Source organism: Marmota marmota, unplaced genomic scaffold (assembly GCF_001458135.2).
Source record: "Marmota marmota marmota unplaced genomic scaffold, marMar, whole genome shotgun sequence".
NCBI lineage: Eukaryota > Metazoa > Chordata > Mammalia > Rodentia > Sciuridae > Marmota > Marmota marmota.
This window is the reverse complement of record NW_026000221.1, coordinates 22,341,229-22,361,805: the sequence shown is the minus strand read 5'-3', so window position 1 is coordinate 22,361,805 and position 20,577 is coordinate 22,341,229. Positions and strand designations below refer to the sequence as shown.

At 43.3% G+C, this 20,577-nt stretch overlaps 1 protein-coding gene across 2 annotated transcripts in view; it reads right to left on the bottom strand.

Moving 5' to 3' along the window:
* Nucleotides 1–1,363: 1,363 nt before the first annotated feature.
* LOC107144859 (liver carboxylesterase 1-like) overlaps nt 1,364–20,577 on the bottom strand; it is a 31,323-nt gene continuing 12,109 nt past the window's right edge. For both annotated transcript variants that reach the window (XM_048792166.1, XM_048792165.1), the window contains exons 6-13: nt 19,114–19,218; nt 18,268–18,372; nt 13,598–13,738; nt 11,779–11,859; nt 11,381–11,528; nt 2,969–3,100; nt 1,978–2,050; nt 1,364–1,736 (exon numbers count right to left, since the gene is read on the bottom strand). In XM_048792166.1, coding sequence (XP_048648123.1) covers nt 1,553–1,736; nt 1,978–2,050; nt 2,969–3,100; nt 11,381–11,528; nt 11,779–11,859; nt 13,598–13,738; nt 18,268–18,372; nt 19,114–19,218 — 969 coding nt within the window. In that variant the 3' untranslated portion in view covers nt 1,364–1,552. The remainder of the gene's footprint in view (nt 1,737–1,977; nt 2,051–2,968; nt 3,101–11,380; nt 11,529–11,778; nt 11,860–13,597; nt 13,739–18,267; nt 18,373–19,113; nt 19,219–20,577) is intronic.

Here is a 20,577-nt window from a genome sequence, read left to right as displayed (position 1 = left end):
CTTAGGTATATATCCAAGGGAAATATATTTATGTTCTCATTAGAAAACAGGCTCTAGAATAATCATGGCAATGATTTGTAATAACCTCTAACTACAGACTATCTTTAACAGGCTGAATTGTGTATCCTTCTAAAATTCCTATGTTGAAAACTCCAACGTGACTAAATTTGAAGATAGAGCACTTATAGAGGTACTTAAGGTTAAATGAGTCATAAGAATGTGTCCTAGTCAAGTGGAATTCATGTCCCTATGAAGAGAAATGATATCAGAGGGCCAGCATTAGAGCCACATTTAAGGATGTTGGAATTGCTAGCAGTATATAAATGATGCATGAAATATCACGTATTATGATGGTATTTTTTTTAAATGAGTTGAGTTCCATTTCCTAGTTCTTTGTTTTACTCAAATCCAATGAAGACATCACCCTGCTACAGCAGCAGAGGCCATGAAATTTCCAGATTGCCTGTGTGTGTCTTGTCCCTAGGGCCATGGAACAGCTCTTGAGCAGTCACTGATGACAGTTGGTATATGTGTACCCACCTTCCTCTCTTCTCTGCAGTGTCTCTGATGTTGTTTTCTACCATCTCTTGGGGGTCCCCATGGACTGAGCTCCTTCTTCCTCTAGGAACCTGCACACCCCCTGTACCCATGGACTCCCACCTTTCCTTCCCCCCCCCCTTCCTCAGTGCTTCCTGAAATCACCTCCCAGAACCATGACACTCAAATCTTTGTCTCAGGGTCTACTCATTAGGCAGAGTAGAGGCCCATTAGGCAGGGCCTCTGTGACACTGCTATTAGGTGTGTCCACATTGAGGATTGTCACCTATTTATGATGAATTGACTACTTTGTTTTTTCTTTATTTTCCTTTTAATATTTGTTTATGTGATATTAACATAGCCTCCCAACTTTCCTCTTGATTTGTTTTGTTTTGGGGGGTTGATGCTGGGGATTGAAACTTTCCTTTTGAGTATCTGTGTGGTATATCTTTTCTCTTTCACTTTCAATCTGCCTGTGTCCTTACATTTACATGTATTTCCACCAAAGTTTGTTTTGGAATTTAAGACTGATGATTCCATCCATCCCCCAAGAAAGTGTGAGTTTTGTCACATACATTATTGAGTCTCTGTGGGCTGGGGGCAGGCCTCTCCAGCTGATCCAACATGGCTTCAGAGAGTAAGGAAAGGACGCTGGCTCCAGGGTTATGTGGTTAGGGTTAAGGGATGTGATGAACTATATGAAGCCTAGATTTTTGCAGCTAATCATTCACCAAGCTGCAGAGGCAGCTCCCTGTAACAGCACCTCTCTCCTTAGGCTTCTCTCTGAGAGGAAGGACTCATCTCCAGTCCAAGACACAGACATGGCTTTGGCCTTCAAAAAAGCATTTATTCTCCAAATCAAAGCCACAGGTACAAACACCCCTGCTCCCTGGCCTCTGCCCATTCCCAATGCACATTGTCCAGCTGCCGCTGAAGCTGCTGCCTCTTTGGACGACTTTGATGGAATGCACTGTCTTGGTGGCTCCAGACTCTGGAGACTGGCTCAGCCTCCCATTCACAGCTCCACATGTTCTCTCTTGGGAGGTCTCCTCGATGCCTCCCTGGCCTTGAGCTCAGTCCAGAAAGCCACTTCCTTGTCTTTCAGCCCCGTGGCTACTTGAGTGTTGGTGCCAATCTGCAGATACTCTTCCTTTTGGTTGTACTCTGGCCAGTGAGGCAGACCCTTCCCATTGGGGTTCCTGGGAACAGAATCAAATACAAATTTCCCAAAGCTGCTATTGGTCACCATGTTTCTCTGAGATTTACAGGAATCCCTGGCTTATAGTTTCCAAAAGACACAAACAGATCCATTTCCTGGGGCAGGCTGTAGATGAATTGAGTGCTCTGGTGACAGGATCTGGGATTTGATCTCTTTCCATGAAGTATGCCCCACTGCACCCAATCCCACAAATCCCACTCCCTCTTTGCCACCAGCCTTACCCATGGCGAGCAAAGTTGGCCCAGAATTTCATCACCATCCTGCTGAGGTTGATCTCCTCTTCTGAGGCGCCCTCTATGGGGAAGAAGGAAAAAAATCCTTTGCTGCTCAAAGTGTGCTAGCAGCAGCAGCAGCACCTGGGATCTTGTAGGAGATGCAGACTCTTGGTCCTGACTCCCAGCCTACTGAGTGAGAAGACCCTGTCACTTGGTGTGCACTTTCAGCTTGAGAATGACCGGTGCAGGACTCAGCAATGTGCTGAGTTGCCTCTGTCTTCCCTGCCCATCTGCCTACCCCTTCCCATTCAAGGTTGCAATGCTACACCCTGGAGTTTCCTCTATCTTGAAGGATTGTTGGTTCTTGGCTTTTTTTCTTTCTTCTCTCCATCTCCTACACCATTCTGAAAAATATCAGAATTTCCAAGGTCCTAAGAAATTACCCAACTGGGAAATGTCCAGAGGCACTGATGTGTCAATAAACAGTCATGAGAAGGCTCAAAAGTCATGTACTGTGAGAGTTGATTTATCAAAGACAATTTGTGAAAGGTTTTATTTAAACATGACATTGTGCAATATATTATAAATAAAAATATATGGGTTTTAGACATATCGATAGAGGAATACACAGGACACTGTATTTCAGGCGGGCAACAATTCTAACCTCATCCTCACATTTTAATCTACTCTTCTGAGTAGAAATCAAGAAAGACTGTTTTTGCCATTGAATAGGGTCCTGAAGGTAATATACAACCTCCCTTATTGCAGCCACAGGCCAGGATTCTGAATGTGACTATGGCTCAGGGCACATGAATACACATCCTCTTTCATGCATGTTAGAGCAGGAGAAAGGCTGGGAACCGCCCCATGTCACTCAGCCCTGATATAGTGAGTCAGGAAACGAAGATCAGAAAAGAAGGAGAACCAGGCTCCAGTCCACCAAACCAAGAGGGGAACCTCCTCCTAACTCCAAGCTCATCCAGCAAAAAGCCCTTACCTTTTAAAAATGGAGCCCCAAATACTGAGAAGAGCTCATCCCCATGGTCTCCTAGCACCGTCTTGGGTCTCTTGTCTGATGCGAAGCTCGGGCGATACTGAAACTCATACATGTAGGTGGGGGCTCCGGCATCTGAGAAGACACAGATTTGTGCACAGTTCACATCACCATACACACAGCTGGATGATCTCAAGGTCTCTGTCTGGGCAGGAAACCCCTGGGGTGTCAGCATGGGAGAGGAACAGAGTTTCTGGAAAGCTCCTTGACTTATGTAGAGCTGATAGAGGAGGAGGTGGGATTTCATTTGTATTGAAGGACAGAATGAGTGAATACAAGGCACCCCATAAATACACTGAATGTGTTTCATTGATGACACATTAGTGCATGTTCATTTCAAGGATATCAACACCATGATAGGTGTCTTCCATTCAGCCTAGTTTTGATCATTTCCTGTGTTGTCTTCACCATTCAGAGAAGAATTAGGCAAATCCAAGCTGCTTGTCTGAAAATGAAGGTTCTTAAATACCAGTATGCATGCGGAGATGGAATATTCTCTTGTCCCTTGTGCTTCGGCAAACAAGAAAATTCAGAGATTGACATTTTAGTCACCTCTCCTGTCCTGCCTCCTGCTTCAACCCATACAGTGTTAAGGCGTTAAACTGTTAAGGCAATTTTAAAAATTGGAAGGGGCACGGGAGGGTCAGCCTGCCTCTCTTCACCTCTCTGTTCCTGCTCTTCCCTGCCAGGCTATCTCTGCACCAAAGCCATCCCATCCAAGCCCCAAGAAGATGCCACTTTTCCTAGTGACTGATCATCCAACCCAACAATCCCTGCTCCTTCAGGACTTATTCAGGGACCCCCAGCCTGAAAAACCTTAGCAGGAAGCATTGGTCATAATTGCTCACAGAGGGGTGACTTGAGAGGAAGAATTAGGCCCCAAATCAGGCTGTTGGAAATGTTTTACAACTCTGTGCCCCCATGGATACAGTAGGAAAATTGAAAAAAAAATTGCAGAAAATAAGTATAAAAAAAAAGGCAAACAACACTTACAATCCCATCATTCAGACAAAACTTCTTCTATATTTTAACACACATGCCTGATTGTGTAATATTGTATGTGCTATTTTGTAATATACCATAACCATTACTTCCTATTATTAAATACTCATCAGCAAATGTATGTAACAATATATGCCATCACCGCAGAAGGATGAGGAATAAGTTACTTAGTCATCCCTCTCGGTCGCCACCACTGCACCCCCGGTTCATCAAGAGTGCTGCTCAGAAGAAGCCTTCTTCTGCGACTCTGTAATCCACTTACTGAACATCTACTTCTGGGTCAGAACTTGCTGAAAGGAGGGTTTAACCTTGTCTCTCTGCCCTTCAATCATTTTAGACAGGAACTCAGCACTTAACTAGAGACGAATGAACTTTTGTGAATGAGAGAATTTATCTTCAGCAGCATACTGAGCAAGAAACAACTTAAAGCTTTTTCTCTGAAAACACTGGGATTTATAAAATTCCTATCATCATAATTCAAGTCTACAAAGGAAAATTGGTTTGGGAAATTACAATTAGGACTAACAAGAGAAGCAAAGACAATGGAACAATAGCAAGAGACAAGCCACAGATTTGTATTACAGGGTTCAGAAGGAGAAGGAAGGGGGAAGGCCTCAGAAAGCAATAGCATGTTTCAAGAAATGGCTGAAAACTTCCCAAATCTGGGACAGATGCCAAAACCTAAGTACGTAAAGGACAGAGGTCTCCACTCCATTTGAACCCATGCACAAAATGATCAAACAATTCAAAATCAAAGTCAAAAGAATTCCGAGAGCATGAAGAGATGAGAAACACATCACACACCCAGGTGTGCCAAAAGAACATTAGCACGTTTCTTAGAAGAAATTCTGCAGGTCAGAGGAGAGTAGGATGCTTGATAGGCTGATGGGAAAAAAATACCAACATAGAAATAACAAAGTTGGAATAGATGAGGGGGAAGAGCCACAGACTGAAGGAATATAAAACCTCTTCAGTGAAATAATAGAAGAAAAATTCCCAAAGCTTGGGAAAGACATGGACATCCAGAAACAGAAGGGTTTTAGAAACCCAAATAAACATGTCAGAAAAGAACTATCCACAACATATAGTTAAACTGCTGAAAGTAAAGAACAAGGAAAAAATATTAGCATTTGCAAGAGAGAAGTACCAAGTCATATTTGAAGGCAACCCCATCAGAATAATAGTAGATTTCTAAGCATAAAGTTTAAAATTCAGCAAAGTAGTAGGATACATAGTCAGCATGTCAAACTCAATAACTTTTCTATATGCCACTAATGAACTTGCTGAGAAAGAAATCAGGAAAATAACCCCATTAACCATTGCATAAATAATGCCTAGAATAAATCCAACCAAAGAGGTGAAAAATCTCAATAAAACACTGAAGAAAATATTGAAGAATACATCAGAAGACAGAAAGACCTTCCATGTTCTGGATTGAGAGAATTTATATCTTTTGAACAGCCACAATATCAAAAGCAATCTACATATTCAATTGCAATCCCTTTCAAATTACCAAGGTCATTATTCAGAGAACAAGAAAAATGAACCAAAATTTCTATGGAATCACAAATAAACTCCAAATAGCCAAAGCAATTCTGAGAAAAAAGAGCAATGTTGGAGACATCACAATGATTTCAAAATATAATACAGAGACATAATAACCAAAGATCATGGTATTGGCTTAAAAATATTCATGTAGACCAATGGACTAGAATAGAGGACCCAGGAATAAGCTCACACATCTACAGCCATTTGATACTTGACAAAGTTTACAAAATCTTACATTGGCAAAAAGACAGCTTCTTCAACAAATAGTGCTGGGAAAACTGGGTATCTATATGTAAAAGATTGAAAGTAGATCCATTCTCTTATCCCCTTCCCAAAAATTCAACACAAAATGGATCAAATGCCTAAGTGTAAGACCTGAAACTTTTAAACTACTAGATGATAACAGGGAAATGCAAGATCTTGGCACATGCAGTGAATTGCTGAGTAGAACTCCAACAGCTCAGAAAAAAAAAAAAAACAAGAATTGACAAGTGGGGTGACTTCAAGTTAAAAAATTTCTGCACCGCAGGAAGGAAATAATCAGCTGAGTAAAGAGATGGCTCATAGAATGGAAGAAAATCTTTGCCAACTTTTCATCTGATACAGGACTAATATCCAGAATGTATGAATAACTTAATAACTTAAATAACCCTTTACAAGTAATCCAATCAAAAATGGGCAAATCATCTGAACAGATGCTTCTCCAAAGAAGTGAAAATGGCCAAGAAGTACATGAAACAAAACAAAATGCTCCACATCTTTGCCACCATGGAAAGGCAAATCAAACCTACATGGAAAATTCTATCTCCTTTTTAGACAGATTGTGTATAACTACAACAACAGACAAACAAAAAACCCCAAATCCAATCCTGCCGAGAATTTGGAGGGAAAGGAACTCTTACCATTGTTGGTGGGAATGTAAATTAGTAGTCACTGTGGAAAACCGAGTGGAGCTTCCCTAAAAAACTGAAAATAGAACATCCCATATGATCTGGTTACACCACTCTTGGGTATTTATCCACAGGAACTGAAGTCAGCACACAAATTAGATTCCTGCATACCCATGTTCAGTTCAGCACTATTCTCAATCCTCAAGATATGGAAACAGGCGAGACCCATCCACAGATGAACTGATGAAGAAAATGTGGTGTGTGTACACAAAGAAGTATGATTCAGTCGTTGAGGAGAATGAGATCATGTCACTTAATGGAAAATGAGTGAAACTGGAGGACATCATGGTAAATTAAATAATCCAGAGACAGAATAGCAAGTATCACCCATATTTTTTGTCATATACAAAAACAAATAAATAAAAATGACCTGAAAGAAGAGAAACCATTATGGAAAGGGAAGAGAAACAGGAAGAAGAAAAAGAGAGGGTACAGGGAGGGTGGGTATGATCCAAGCAGGATCTACACATGTATGCATGTATGGAAATGTCACCACAAAAGCTATGAATTTGAACAATTAATAGGCATTAATAATTATGACTTTAAGAAAAGGATCATTATAACAACAATGAATGAAATTAGAAATTAAATTAGAAGAAATGGGTAAATCCCTAATCCAACACAACCAAACAAGACAGAATCAAGATGAAGTAGATAATCTGAACAGATCAATAATGAGTAAGGAGACGGAATCAGGGATTTAAAAGTCTTCAATTAAAGAGAAACTTAAGACCAGATAGTTTCTTTGATGAAGTATACACAACTTTAAAGAAGAATTAATATCAGTCCTTCTCAAAATCTTCTCAAATGTCTTTAAAAGTCAAAGAATGCTTCCAAATATTTTTTTTATAAAGACACCATTACCTGACACTAAAATAAAACAAGGACATTATAAGAAAAGAAAATTGGAGACTGGAACACAGTGCCTACGCAGAGAGAACACCACTGAAGTTCCCTATCCACCAACAGGTGGCTCTACCTAAACCACCTCCATCTTGGGACATTGCAAGCACCACCATAGGCCTCCCCACATGGTAATCTCCACCATGAGTCAACAGACAGGGCCAGGTGGCAGCTGCCTGTTGCAGCATCACATGGCACAGGGCAGCACCACTAAACAGGCCTCCTAAAGCCATCACACAGCCCAGCTTTCCAGCCTCATCTCTGAAAGCAGTTGCCTCCATCTTGGGACACCTCCACCGCCATCTTGGGCTGCCTCCACCATCTTTAGCTGGGGCAGCTTCCATCTTGGAACACCAACTGGGGCCTGGAAACCTTACATCAAGGTTTTTACTATAGGCTTGATGCTACTGCCACCACCAACTAGAGACCTGGCCACTTCCATCTAGGAACAACAAGGACCTGGAAGACTGTCATCAAGGTCCCTGTGGACCTGGTTGCAGCATATGTATCCCTGCTAGGTGTGCTAACAGACACCGTCCTTTGCAGAGGCAACAAGGAGCCTTGCATGGGGTCACCTCACTCTCTTTTTTCTCCTGCTAACAGCCAACATCCTTTGATTCCCCTTTCACTCATTCTATAATATAATACCTCTAATTCTCACATCCTAAACATTATAACCCCCCTTTCTCTGTCCATCATTAGAAGCTGTAAACCTTTATGCAAACCTATTGGCTATATGGTAGACGATAACTGAACTCATCATTTCTGTTTATAGTGACAAAACAGTGACTGTCTAAATAGAAGTTAATTGATTTATGGCTGCATATTGTTTGCACTGGGTGATGTAAACATTGATCTCCCCACTAAGGTGAGGTACTGGTAACCTTCAGGGACACTGCAAAATTATAGGGTAGAAACTTCAATACCTTAGAGAAGCACTGTAAGAGAGAAAGACACACAGACAACATGAAAAAAACAAGGGAGGAAAGTGTCTCCAACAAACCAAGATACTACAATAACAGAATCCATTGACAGTACAGTAGATGAAATGTCAGAGAAGGAGTTCAGAAATGTACATAATTAAAAAGTTCTGCAAATTAAAGAATGATCTAAGTGAGCAAATATCATGCAAAAATTGATCACCCCAACAAAGAGATAAGAGAGCAAATATAGGCATCCATTGATCACACCAACCAAGAGATAAGGAAGCAAATACAGGTAGCAAAAAGATCACTCCAAGAAAGTGATAGAGATTATGAAAACAAACAAACAAATCCTGAAATGAAGGAAATAATAAACCAAATAAAAAAACTCAATAGGAAGCATCACCGACAGACTAGATCACTTGGAAGACAAACCTCAGACAATGAAGACAAAATATACAATATTGAAAATAGAGTAGACCACAGAGTGAATATGGTAAGAAACCATGAACAGAACAACCAAGAGACCCTATCTCTTAAAAAAAAAATGTTAAAAAGGGCTGGGGATATGGCTCAATGATTGAGTGCCTCTGGGTTCAATCTCAGGTACCAAAAAAAAAAAAAAAAAAAAGTTGCCAAGAATGTACAATGGGAATAAAATTGTCTCTTCAATAAGTTGAAGACACTGGATACCCACATGCATAAAAATGAAACTGGACCCTTATCTCACACTGTACAAAAAATCAAGTAAAAATGAATTAAGGACTTAAATGTAGGATCAGAACTCTAACTAAACAAAAACATAGAGGAAAAAAATTACATAACACTGGCCTGAGCAAATGTCATTTGGACTTAACTGCCAAAGTGCAGGCAACACAGTGAAATAGACAACTGAGATTATATCAGACTAACAAGCTTTGGCAAAGCAAGGGAAGTGACTAACACTGTGCAGAGGGACCTGCAGGTTGGGAGAAAACATTTGCTATCCACACTGTGATAAGAAGTTATAAAACCCAATATATAAAGAGCTCAAATAATACAGTAAAAAGAAAACCTCCCAGTTAAAAAAAATGATAAGGGATCCAAATAGGCATTTCTCAAAATGGACGCTATGTCCCTATAGAAACGGACAACACATCTGCAAATGCTCAATGTCACCACTGACTGCAAAAATGCAAATTGAAATCACAGTGAGATAGCGGCTCACACTGCTCAGAATGGCTCTTATCAAAGAATGAAAACAATAGCAAGTGCTCGCAAGAATGAAGAGAAAAGGAAAACTTCTACACTGGTGGCGAGATGGTAAAATGAAAGCAGCCTCCTTGTAGAATGAAAGATTCAATTGCCATATGATCCAGCAATCCCACTATTGAATATTTACTCAAAATACTTAAAATCAGTGTGTTGAATAGTTGTCTGCACCCCAAAATTCACTGCAGAACTAGTCACAATAGTCAAGTTAAAGAATCAACCCAAGTGTCCATCAACCAAGGAATGGATAAGGAAAATGTGATATTATACATGCAATTAGCCTTAAAAAGAAGAAATCCTATAATTTGTGACAACGTGGGTAAGATTGGATAACATGAAATGAAACATCAGACACGGAAAGACAAAAATCACATTTTATCACTCATGTGAAATCTAAAACAATTGAACTCATAAATGCAAAGAGAAAAAGGGAAGTTATATAGGTTGGTGAAGGGAAGAGGGAAATGATGGGAAAGGGTACAAAAATGTCAGGAAAACTCTTTTTTGAGTTCTATTGTACAGTGTGACCAATGTAGTTGATAATAAAGTACTATCCATTTCAAAATTGCTAAGAGAGGAAATTTCACATCTTCTCAGTATAAAAAGTGTTAAGAATTTGAGGATATGTATGTTAATCAAGTTATGTAATTATTCTATATTGTATTCATGAATTGTAGGGCCACATAATTTACCCCATAAATTTATACAAATATATTTTGTTGTTACAATTTTTAAAAATTCTATGAATGTTCTCTCTCTCTCTCTCTCTCTCTCTCCCCCCTATACTCTCTTCACCCTTCTTTTCCTTCTTACTTGCAGTTGCTCTCAGATAATTGCAACTGCAGAGAGGGAAAGAGTGAAAGTGGTCAACCAAAAGTGGATACCCCCCACTAGACTGAGCTCACATATCCCTAACCTCACACCCCACACACAACCTCGGATCAATTTTGGGAGGCCCCATGATGGACCCCAGCCGGGCCCTCAGACACACACCACGATAGACAAAAGCCAGCACAGACATTGAAAATCACCACCTCTAACCCCTGCTCTTCCTACTGTCCCCTTCTTCCGCCCTTTTGCTCCTGAACACCTTCCTGACCTATACCTGAATCATACTGTGACCTCACCTCTGCTAGTCACACCCTAGCTCCAAACAAGCTCTGATCTTGAAAATCTTCCAAGACCCATCCTCCCACCCTTGCCCACCCCGCATCAAACCCCAGGGAAGGGGCTCTGTAGCAGAGGCTGTGTGTGCCTCACTCATGTCCCATTTCTGGGCAGGCCACCCTGACTTCCTCTTCCAGAATCTATAGCTCTTTGCTCAGGTTTTTCTCCCACCTTTAGAAACGACTCTGCCCATGTTTGCAGCAGCTCAAAGCACCACACAGAAGTAAACCGTGGAGCAGCCTTCAACCACAAGTGGGTATGGGTAGAAAACACCCAGATTCCTCTTCCCACAGACAGGACAATCCTGATGAGTCTGTGTTGGGAGCTGCCCAGCCCCACTTGTGCACAGTGGATACGTGTGTGGCAGTGCACGATCGATGGCTTCCATCTCTTTCCTGCCTCAGTTCCTCATCTGGTGTTTGCTGGGTTCAGCTCCCACATCAACTACCTGCATTTGGATCCTCTTCTGAGTCTGCTGCTAGTGGACACTACCCATGTGGAGAATCAGACAGACCCACCCCAGGTTCTGTGCTGACCTTCAGCAGTTTCCACATATGTCTATGCTGAAGCTGGTGGGTTGGTCCTCTTCCCATCCAACCTCTGGGACTCACCTCTGTGGCCACGAGCCACAGTCACAGATGGGATACCAAATATTACATCAGCAATCAAATCCAGGAACAGGTCTTTCTTTCTGACAGGGTCATCTGTCCCTCCTAAATACTTCTCAGTGGCCACTGGAGTCAGTTCCTCAGAGAGGTTCTGAAATCACCAAGCAAGAGAGACCCCCATCTGGTGAGCACCGCAGCTGCCCAGCCAGTTCAGAAGGCTCCGTCCATGTGAACCTCCCACCCTATGCAAGCCTCCTGGGGTGGGAGGAGGCAAGGGCAGAAACAGGGGGTTGGAAGCCCAGCTCCTTGGCTTTCTTCTGCCATTGAATCGGTCTGTAATTTGGGGCAAGTGCCCATCCCCTTGTTTCTCAACAGAGTCCCATGATTCCCTAGAGTCTTACAACAAGGGGATAGGACTTCCACAAGAGCGCTGTGGCCATCTGCTGGTCCAGTTTGCCTTCAGAGAGAGGGTAGCCCATCATCTGAAGAAAAAAAAAATGATTAATCATTTGTGAATCATCAGGAATTATCAGAAAGAATCAAACAATGGACCAACCAACAATGCAGAACGAAGGCTCTTTGTTGACTTGTGATATTCATGGGTCTTTCATGAGATTTTCTTTAAAAACAATCAAACAAATGGACATATATACAGAAACTCAAGGAGTAGAAAGAGAAAGTCTTAAATAACTATACTCATCAGTCCAGGGGACACAGTGGCCATCCAAGTAGCAAGGAAAGACCAGGGTAGTGTTGAAGCAGAGGGCTTATGACCAGGCCCAGACCATACTCCACAGATTCAGTGACCAAGGAAGACAAAGTCCAGGTCCTTGACATCACCTCTAAAATTCTCTGAAGTGAGAACAGCAGAACTCTCTGCGTTAACACCTCTGTCAACCTCTGCGCTCAGAGACTCCACCCAACTTTAGCCTGGCTTCTAGTGGCTTAAGAGCATGACCCAGGAGGACCCGAGTTCCCCCAAATGCCTGCCTCTGAAAGCACATGGTTTTCTCCAGCCCAAACCTGGTGACGGGCACACAGGCCCCTGAACCTTCTGAGAGCAGTTACTGTAGAAAGCTTGCCATTATGGATACTTTCTCCTTTCCTTTGGGATGTAAGTCTCACACCACAAACTGTTCCCTCAAGGATCTGAGAGCCATGAAAACAATGTTTTAAGAAAATGTTTGAAACGTAGACATTTAGGGAGATGACTCCTTTTGCTCATTTATTTATTTATTTATTTGGGGGCAGTGCCAAGGATTAAGCCCGGGGCGCTCTACCACTAAACTACCTCCTCCGTCCTTTTTATTTTTTATTTTGAGGCAGAGTCTCACTAAGTGAGTGAGGCTGGCCTTGAACTTGTGATCCTCCTGCTTCAGCCTCACGAGTTGCTGGATTTCTATGCGTGTGCCAGGGTGCCTGGGGGAGGGAGATAACGCTTGATCTCCTTGCCAGCCCTGGTGGGAGGATAAAGACCTAACTTCAGTTAACACCTCTGCTTTGTCTCATGAAGGGAAGGCTGCTTCTCCTGCAGGTGAGCGAGGATCAAGAACTGCATGGTCAGCCACACCTCCTCGAGCACTCCCAGCGTTGAGATGTCTCCAGCCTTTGCCTTCAGGGATCTGAGTTCAGGTCATGCTTGATCTTTTTGCTATTGTGATCCTATTGCTGATTAAACCTGTCCTATTTGACTAGGTCCAGCTTTGGTTCTTGCTGTGAGTCAGTAATAGCCCGTTGATATATGTAAGTCTGTTTCAGCTCAAGGAGAAGCAACTCCTTCTGAGTCTTTCTATGAGGAGACTCAGTCTGACTGTGGGCATCGTTGGGCCCCATGGGTCCATGTCCAAGATGAAAGCTATTGCACCCCAGGTCTAACTCTCCTGAACCCCACAGCTTCCTCCCCTTCCTAGAATGGCTTTCCATATGCACCAATATTATCTCTACAGCACCTCCTTGCCTGATCACTTTAGGACTCTTTAATGGAAAAACAATCAATAATTGTTTGAGGAGAGGGGTTCCCAGGGGCTACACCACCTGGCAGACAGTATTACCATCCTGGAAAATGTTTCCAAGAAAATGTCAACGGGGGCTAATGGGCATAACTTCCCTGGGTGGGTCAGAGAGGGGAAGGGGATGGAGAAGCCAATGGGAGCCGAGAGGGAGGGAAGCCGGTGAGCCTGTATGGGGGTGCATCTGTCTCAGGGGCCTGCATGCCCTCACCATCGGAATGATCCAGCCAAACTCTTGCTTGTTGATTCCCACCATGTAGGGGACAGTGTTGAAATTCTTTTCAGCCAAAATCTCTTCAGGTGTCTTGGGCAGCAACACTCCGTCAACCACAGTGGGGAGGAAAGGATAGCTCTAGGGGAGACAGGCACAATGTGTGTTATTATCCTGTCCAGGTAGTGCCTGCGTTTCTCTGCCTATGTGGGTGCTGGGCCAGCACTAGACCCTCAAGGCTATGAGAAGTGACCACAGAATCTCAGGGTCCTAACAACCAAAAGTCTGTGAGACACAAAAAAGAATTTAACAGGGGAGATTTGGTGGTATATGCTGGATTTTATACATGCAGAAATTTGATTCTGGTTCATAGTAGTTATATCTGAAAAATTCAGTAAAGGCTCAATTAGTGAATATGGAACAATTCCAGGGACTGTCCCAGAGTGAAGTTCTTAGGAGTCTCTGATCATAAAATTTTCATCACCCTCGTCTTATTGTAGGTTTCTATTTAAAGACCTTTATGTAATAGAGATTTTTTTTTTTGCAAAACATCCACATATACTTTCTTACAAGGAATTAGTTGTACTATTTATTTATAATAAGACACCAGCCGAGGAATGCTTAATGTTTTCTAGACTCTGCATAATGTAACTGCAAATTTCTCTAGCTTCTGTCTCAAAACTCTGCTATCCACTGTGCTTTTTCAAAATTCAATATCTGATGAATGCACAAATACAATACAGCTGCTTTGCCATCTTTTCCACAGCCGCATCGTATACTATCAATGTCATATTAGCACTTTTTTAGTTTTTTAGTTGTTGATGGACCTTTATTTTTTATTTATTCATTTCTATGCAGTGCTGAGAATCGAACCCAGTGCCTCATGCATTCTAGGCAAGCGCTCTATCACTGAGCTGCAACCCCAGCCCCATATTAGCACTTTTGAGAGTGGCCTAACCTACACAGAGGCACATCTCCATTCTCTCTCTGGATGGACCGACTGCTGACTCATTACCAATGAACTCACAGCCAAGAGCACCATCTATCACATGCATCTTCTCCCAAGGCATAGCCCAGGCTCCTAGGCTTAAGAACTCTAGTCAGCATTTCTCCTCTATGCTTGAGTCATTATAAACAGAAAAATAACCAACAAAAGCAAATATTGCAAAAGATGTGGCAACACATAGGTCACAAAAGGGACATTTGTCCCAAAGAGAGATGATGCAAGGAGAGTATTTCCTTGTTTGACCTTGGAGGGGAACAAGGGCATCACGGGACTCAAACTTCTCACTGCGGTGTGCGTATGTATGTTGCAAATGGCCAGGATTAGGCCACTGGTGTTGATTTGTTGGTTACAAGTACATTTTAGCAAGTAAATGAATTCACAAACACAGAATTCATGACTAATGAAGGCCAACTGCATACTTCTATTTATTGTTAAACATGAGCTGTCTTACGTAAATGCTGAGCTTTAAGGAGGTTTTGACCTCACCATTCAAGGTACTACATTGAGACTTGATTCCCAGTTTGTGGGAAATAAAAGGTAAGAGCTAAACCTCCTTCAATAGCTGACCGCAGAGAGCAGGATCTGGGTGCAACTACTGCTACCTTAGGAAGGCTATGGGATTCCAGAAGGTTGTCCCAGGAAGCCAGTGAGAGGAGCAACTCATCTGAAGGAGGATTCCTGCAGGTCATATGGACCAGGCTGCCATCTGCATGGGTTCTGGGAGCCAACACTCTTGACCAGTGAAGAAAAGGATGGGGATTTCAAACAGCAGGAAGGGCATAACCTAAGGACCCTAAGTGTCACCTGCAGGGCTAATTCCAGGAGCCTCAAAGACATGTGGTTGTGCTGAGAAACAAGTTTTCTTGTGCACAATATCTGGCACTTCCCTGGCACTCAGGTGTGTTTGGAAGAACCAGCTCAAGGGGAGTCGGTGGAGTTGTTTTGTAAGCAAGGTCAGGCTGCTGAGAAAGAGGGTGACATCTTCTCACTTGGGTCTGGAGGGCAAATCAGCTGAGACCATGGGACGTGGAAGTGGGAAGGGAAAGAAGAGACAGAACAGGAGAGAAATCCAGAAGATAGACAGAAGGGCAGCATCCGGGAGGGGGCGAGTAGCATCAGCATCACTAGGACAATAGGAATTGTCCCTGTGCACACAGTGGATCCTAGCGCTGCCCTGTGGGGGCCGTGTGCACTGATTGTCAGGCCTGGTTCAGAGAACTCAGGGGCCTCCTTCACTCCGCTCCTCTCACACCTCACTATCCATTTGCAAGTCCTGTTGCTGTTCCAGACTCAAACACTTCTCGCCACCCCACTGCCCTGGCTCTGGCCTAAGCCACCTGGATTCCTTGCCTGGGTAGTTGTAGCATATTGGCCTCCCAGCTGGTCTCCCTGTGCCTGTCCTGGTCCTTTCGTAATTAAATAGACCTTTGTAAAATCTAAGATCACTGCTCTGTTCGAGCCCTCTGAGCCCCTCCCAACTCCTGCCAATCAAGTCCTTCCAGGGACCATCCCATCCCCACCTCCATAACCTCCTTAGCCTCGAGCCTGCTCCCTTCACCCACGGCCTCCCCTCCACACACAGGGCCTCTTGGGCCTCTGCAATTGCTGTTCCCTCTGCCAGGAACACTCCTTCTCCAGTTTCTCTGACAGCTGGCTTTCTTCCCTCATGCAGAGCTTGACTCCAAGGTCACCTGCTCATCAAGCCATCTTCTGAACCTGACCTGTTTACTCTCAAACCCCAGACCTTTCTGCCCCTATTTTCTAATTTATTTTTTAACCCTAATTTGGACCACCATCAACACATCCCTCCCTGCACAGCTGATCAAACCCATGGCCTCCCAGAGATAGGTCCTCCTCGGTGAAGCCGCCTCTGCCCCTATCCTGTTATGTCTGCCTCCTGAGAGTGGAAGGGTAGTGCTGACTCCTCCCACAGGGCCATTTGGGAAGCAGGAGATGTAAACACGAGGGGGAAGCTTGGCCCAGGGGACACANTATATATATATATATATATATTTCCCCCCTCCCCACCAAAGGATTTTGAAGTAGGTTTTCTAATCCTGCATGATAAAAATCTTAATTCAAACAAACTCATGCCAACCTATATTTGTCTTTGCTGTGTTCACCAACATTCAGCAATTGAAAAGTTACACTCTCCATTATGGGTTGCAGCCCCCCCAGAAAGGGATGAGGGTGTGTGTGTATGTGTGTGTGTGTGTGTGCATACACTATGGGTAGCAGATAATCATGGAAGCGTTTCTACAAGGACTCTGACGATCTCAGAAACAAGCCCTCGGATCTGAAGTTCTCTGGGTTTTCCTGAGGTCACTAGCAATTCCCATACTAGCTTGTGCTTTGTGCTGAACTAAAAATGGCTGGACCATTTGCCTCTTTCCAGGTATTAGACAACAGCTTTACCTTAATTCTTGAAACAAGTTTGGTTACCTCATTTGAGCCTGATGGATCAGCACCCAAGCCCTGGGTCCACATTGGACTCAGTTCACAGACATACAGGCTCAACCAGTGTAGCCTGCCCCATGGGTCCAGAAGTACCTTCTAATGTCCAGAGTCCAAATGGACAGGCCAGGGGCTCAGGTCATGCCTGAGCTCACAGTCATAACTCCCCTAACTAAGGGAATAGTTCCCATTGGCCCTACACACACTTTTATCTGAATATGTGTCCTGCAGAGCTTCTCTGTGATTACAGACTGCCATGATCATCCATCAGTCCTCAAATGTCACTCTCCCTGAGAACTCCTGTTAGCTACAATGACTGTTTCCCCTCTCTGTCCTTCCACCACACTTTCCCCACTAAATATATGGCTGTGTTTCTCCTTCAAGGGTTCTTTTTGAGCAGGTACTGTGTCAATTTATATCTGTATCACCTCTCCTGATACCAACTCTCCATATGCTTTGGGCAGGAGGGTGGATGGATGGTTGGATGGTTAGATGGATGGAAGGTGCTGGTCAACATAAGCACTATAGTTGAACTGGATGGGAATATGAGAAAATGAACAAAATTCAGCAGATTGCTTTTGGAGGACTGGATGATGAATAGATATATGTTGGCTGAAAAGTTTGACAACACCCAAATAAAAAGCTATGGAGGGATTGACGCTAGGTTAATGAAAGGATTTTAGTGAAGTGGGTGGAAGAATAGATGATGGATGAATGGATGAGCTATTCTGGAATCCTAACTGAGGCAGAGTCTCACCTAACCAAGAAAACGGGTCTACTACTGTGTTCTAATTTATGAAATTTCTAATTCAACCAAGACAAATGATGACATCATTCTAAACATTTTTTTTTCAGTTACTATTCTCATCCCTAAAATTCAGGATGGCAGTTACTTGTGGCTATATGAAATATTTCACTTCTTAAAATCCTTGTAAAAAGAAGAATGGCAGAATATTAAGTGTTGAAAGGCCTGAGGGACATTATGCAATTTTCATCCTATTATTGTTGGACATTTTTGACATTTGGAGGTGTTTCATAATAAAAATGGGAAAAAAAATCAATTTCTGAATTTGGATGAGGTGGCTGACACTGCTGCTGAGATATGTCTCACTGTCCAGGTGGTTGACCCTGGGCAAGAGAACAATAGCTCAACCAGTGAAGCCCAGGGCCAAGCACATGAGGAGGGGGCCACTGGAATGGAGGCACCTACCATTTTCAGCGTGGTCTCCAAGAGCTCCTCCTCTGTCTTCTGGCGCAAGCAGTGAACCATGACTGCAGACGTGGTGGTTTTACACCCAGCGGTAATAGCAACTTTCTAAGAGAGAGAGGCAAGAATAGGGTTAAAGAGCAGTGTGCCTCCCTCCCACAGGTTGACAGAGGTGTTCTATGCCACTGTCAACTTCTTTAAGGAAGTAACGGGCAGCCAAAATGCTTTGGAGCAGCAGGTGTGGGTTCGGGGCTCCCTGCAGTGTTACCTCTATTAATAATTGGAATAGTGGTATAAGCCTGTTACATAATGTCTCCATATCTACCTACTCATCACTACTAAAATGAACACAATGTCCACTCCCAGCACCACAAAAATGAATAAATAACTAAATAAATTGGGCACAAGTTTCTCAAAGTTGAATGCCTCAAAAGAGGCTGTTTGGTTGGGGGGTTAGGAATTTGAAATCCAGAATTCCACTGTCAAATTCACCTCCTCCCTTGACGTGCTACATGGCCATTCAATCTCTTCGTGCCTCATTTCCCCCACCAATAAATGATGGTAAGGATTACAGTAATCTACTAAGAAGAGTTAATACATGTGACATGCTGAAATTCGCCCCATGGGTTGCTCATGTGTGATTGCAGGAACCCCAGAGAAGGAAATACCCATGAAGAATCTTCAGAAAATGTGGAAGGTGATTGAACTCTGACCTCTAAAGAAGGCCTTCCTGCTCAACCATCACTTCATGGATGCTCAGAGTGTTTCTGATGAACACCCCTGGAAAGTTCCCCAGGGATTCTAAGGGAGCAGAGGACGAGTCCAGGCGCTGTCCAGGATGAGACCTACCTCAGCCACGGGCTTGATGTCCTTCCTGAACAAGGCAGCAGTGAGGGCCACGCCACTCTCTGAGATGGCCCTGTGGAAGAGGTTCTTGGCCAGAGGAGACAGCACCTGGCAGGAGAGTGGAGAGGAGGAGGTTCATGCTCACAGGGTCAACAAGTCACTCGCTCTTTTAGGCTCCTTCAGCCTGCTCCTCTGCCCTGACCGTTCACCTGGAGAGTCTGGGGATGAGGGAACACTCCTCACCTACCCCAGCCTGCTACCCAGGCTCACCCTGGGGCCAGCTTTCCTAAGACAATCTCTGCAGCAGACAGGCACAGAGCAGGACGTGTGTGGCCAGGCTCACCATGACTATCAAAACTCCTGGAAGACAGCAGGGCCTTCCTACCCACAAATTCCCTTTGGGCATTTCTGTTACTCAGAATTTATCTGAAAAATAAATGATTGTGAAAGATCATAAACATTTCTAAGAATGTCCACACTGTTTATCATCATAACAAATGGAAATAACCTAAAGTATGTTCTACTATGATGAAAGCAGGTGAATGCATAATTTTTATTCTTACCTTGGAATACTATACAATCATTAAATTATTAATTAAATATAATACTCTGTAAAAGTACATAATATTAAGAGAAATCTTAATGTTACACTGTAGCATTATGGGAAAATTTGTAGGTAAAAAGCAACAATGATAGATGATGGAAAGGGAGAGTTGATAAATGAAAGAAAGAAAGAGACAGGGATAGAAAGAGATAAAAAAAATTGGGGTTAAAAAACTAGAGAACTACATGTCAAAATGTGAACAGTAACTGTCCCAGGATAGTAAGTTTATAGACTATTTTCTTTGGGTTTATGTATATTGTTGCTTTTTCTTTACTTTAAGAAATATATAGACATTTTCCTCTGAGTATTCAACTATGAAGCCAATATATGTTGGAAAACTGCAGTTGTTGGGCTGACACTGCTCAACTGTGATGTGGCAGGAAGGTTTCTTTGGTTCCTGAACCTCCTGTAGCTTCCGTGTCCACCCAGCCTCTTCCCCAACTCAAGCCAGACATCCTCCATCCCCGGGTTGTATCTCTACTCACATCCCATGTGCCATCTCTCCCGTCTCCACTTTCTACCTCTGATCCTCTTACCCACCTCCCTCAATCCCAGGGAATTCTGCCCTCCCCGTTGGGCATACACCAGCCACCATGGAGACAATGCCCCCTCTTGCTCGTGGTGATCAGGTCTCCTCAACATGTGGCTCTGCCTTGGAGCCAAACAATAAACCTTTACCAAACTCATACTTCACCTGTTCTGAGTGAAATTTATGCCCACCCCACAAAGAAGTGAGGGGAGTCCTGGTGCTAAAATGATTAGGAAAGAGAAAAAGAAAGAGAACCCAATCGAATGAGAGGAGGAAGAAGGGCACAGTTACAGGTTGACCTGGAGATGCTTCTGACCCTGGGACAAAAGCTGAG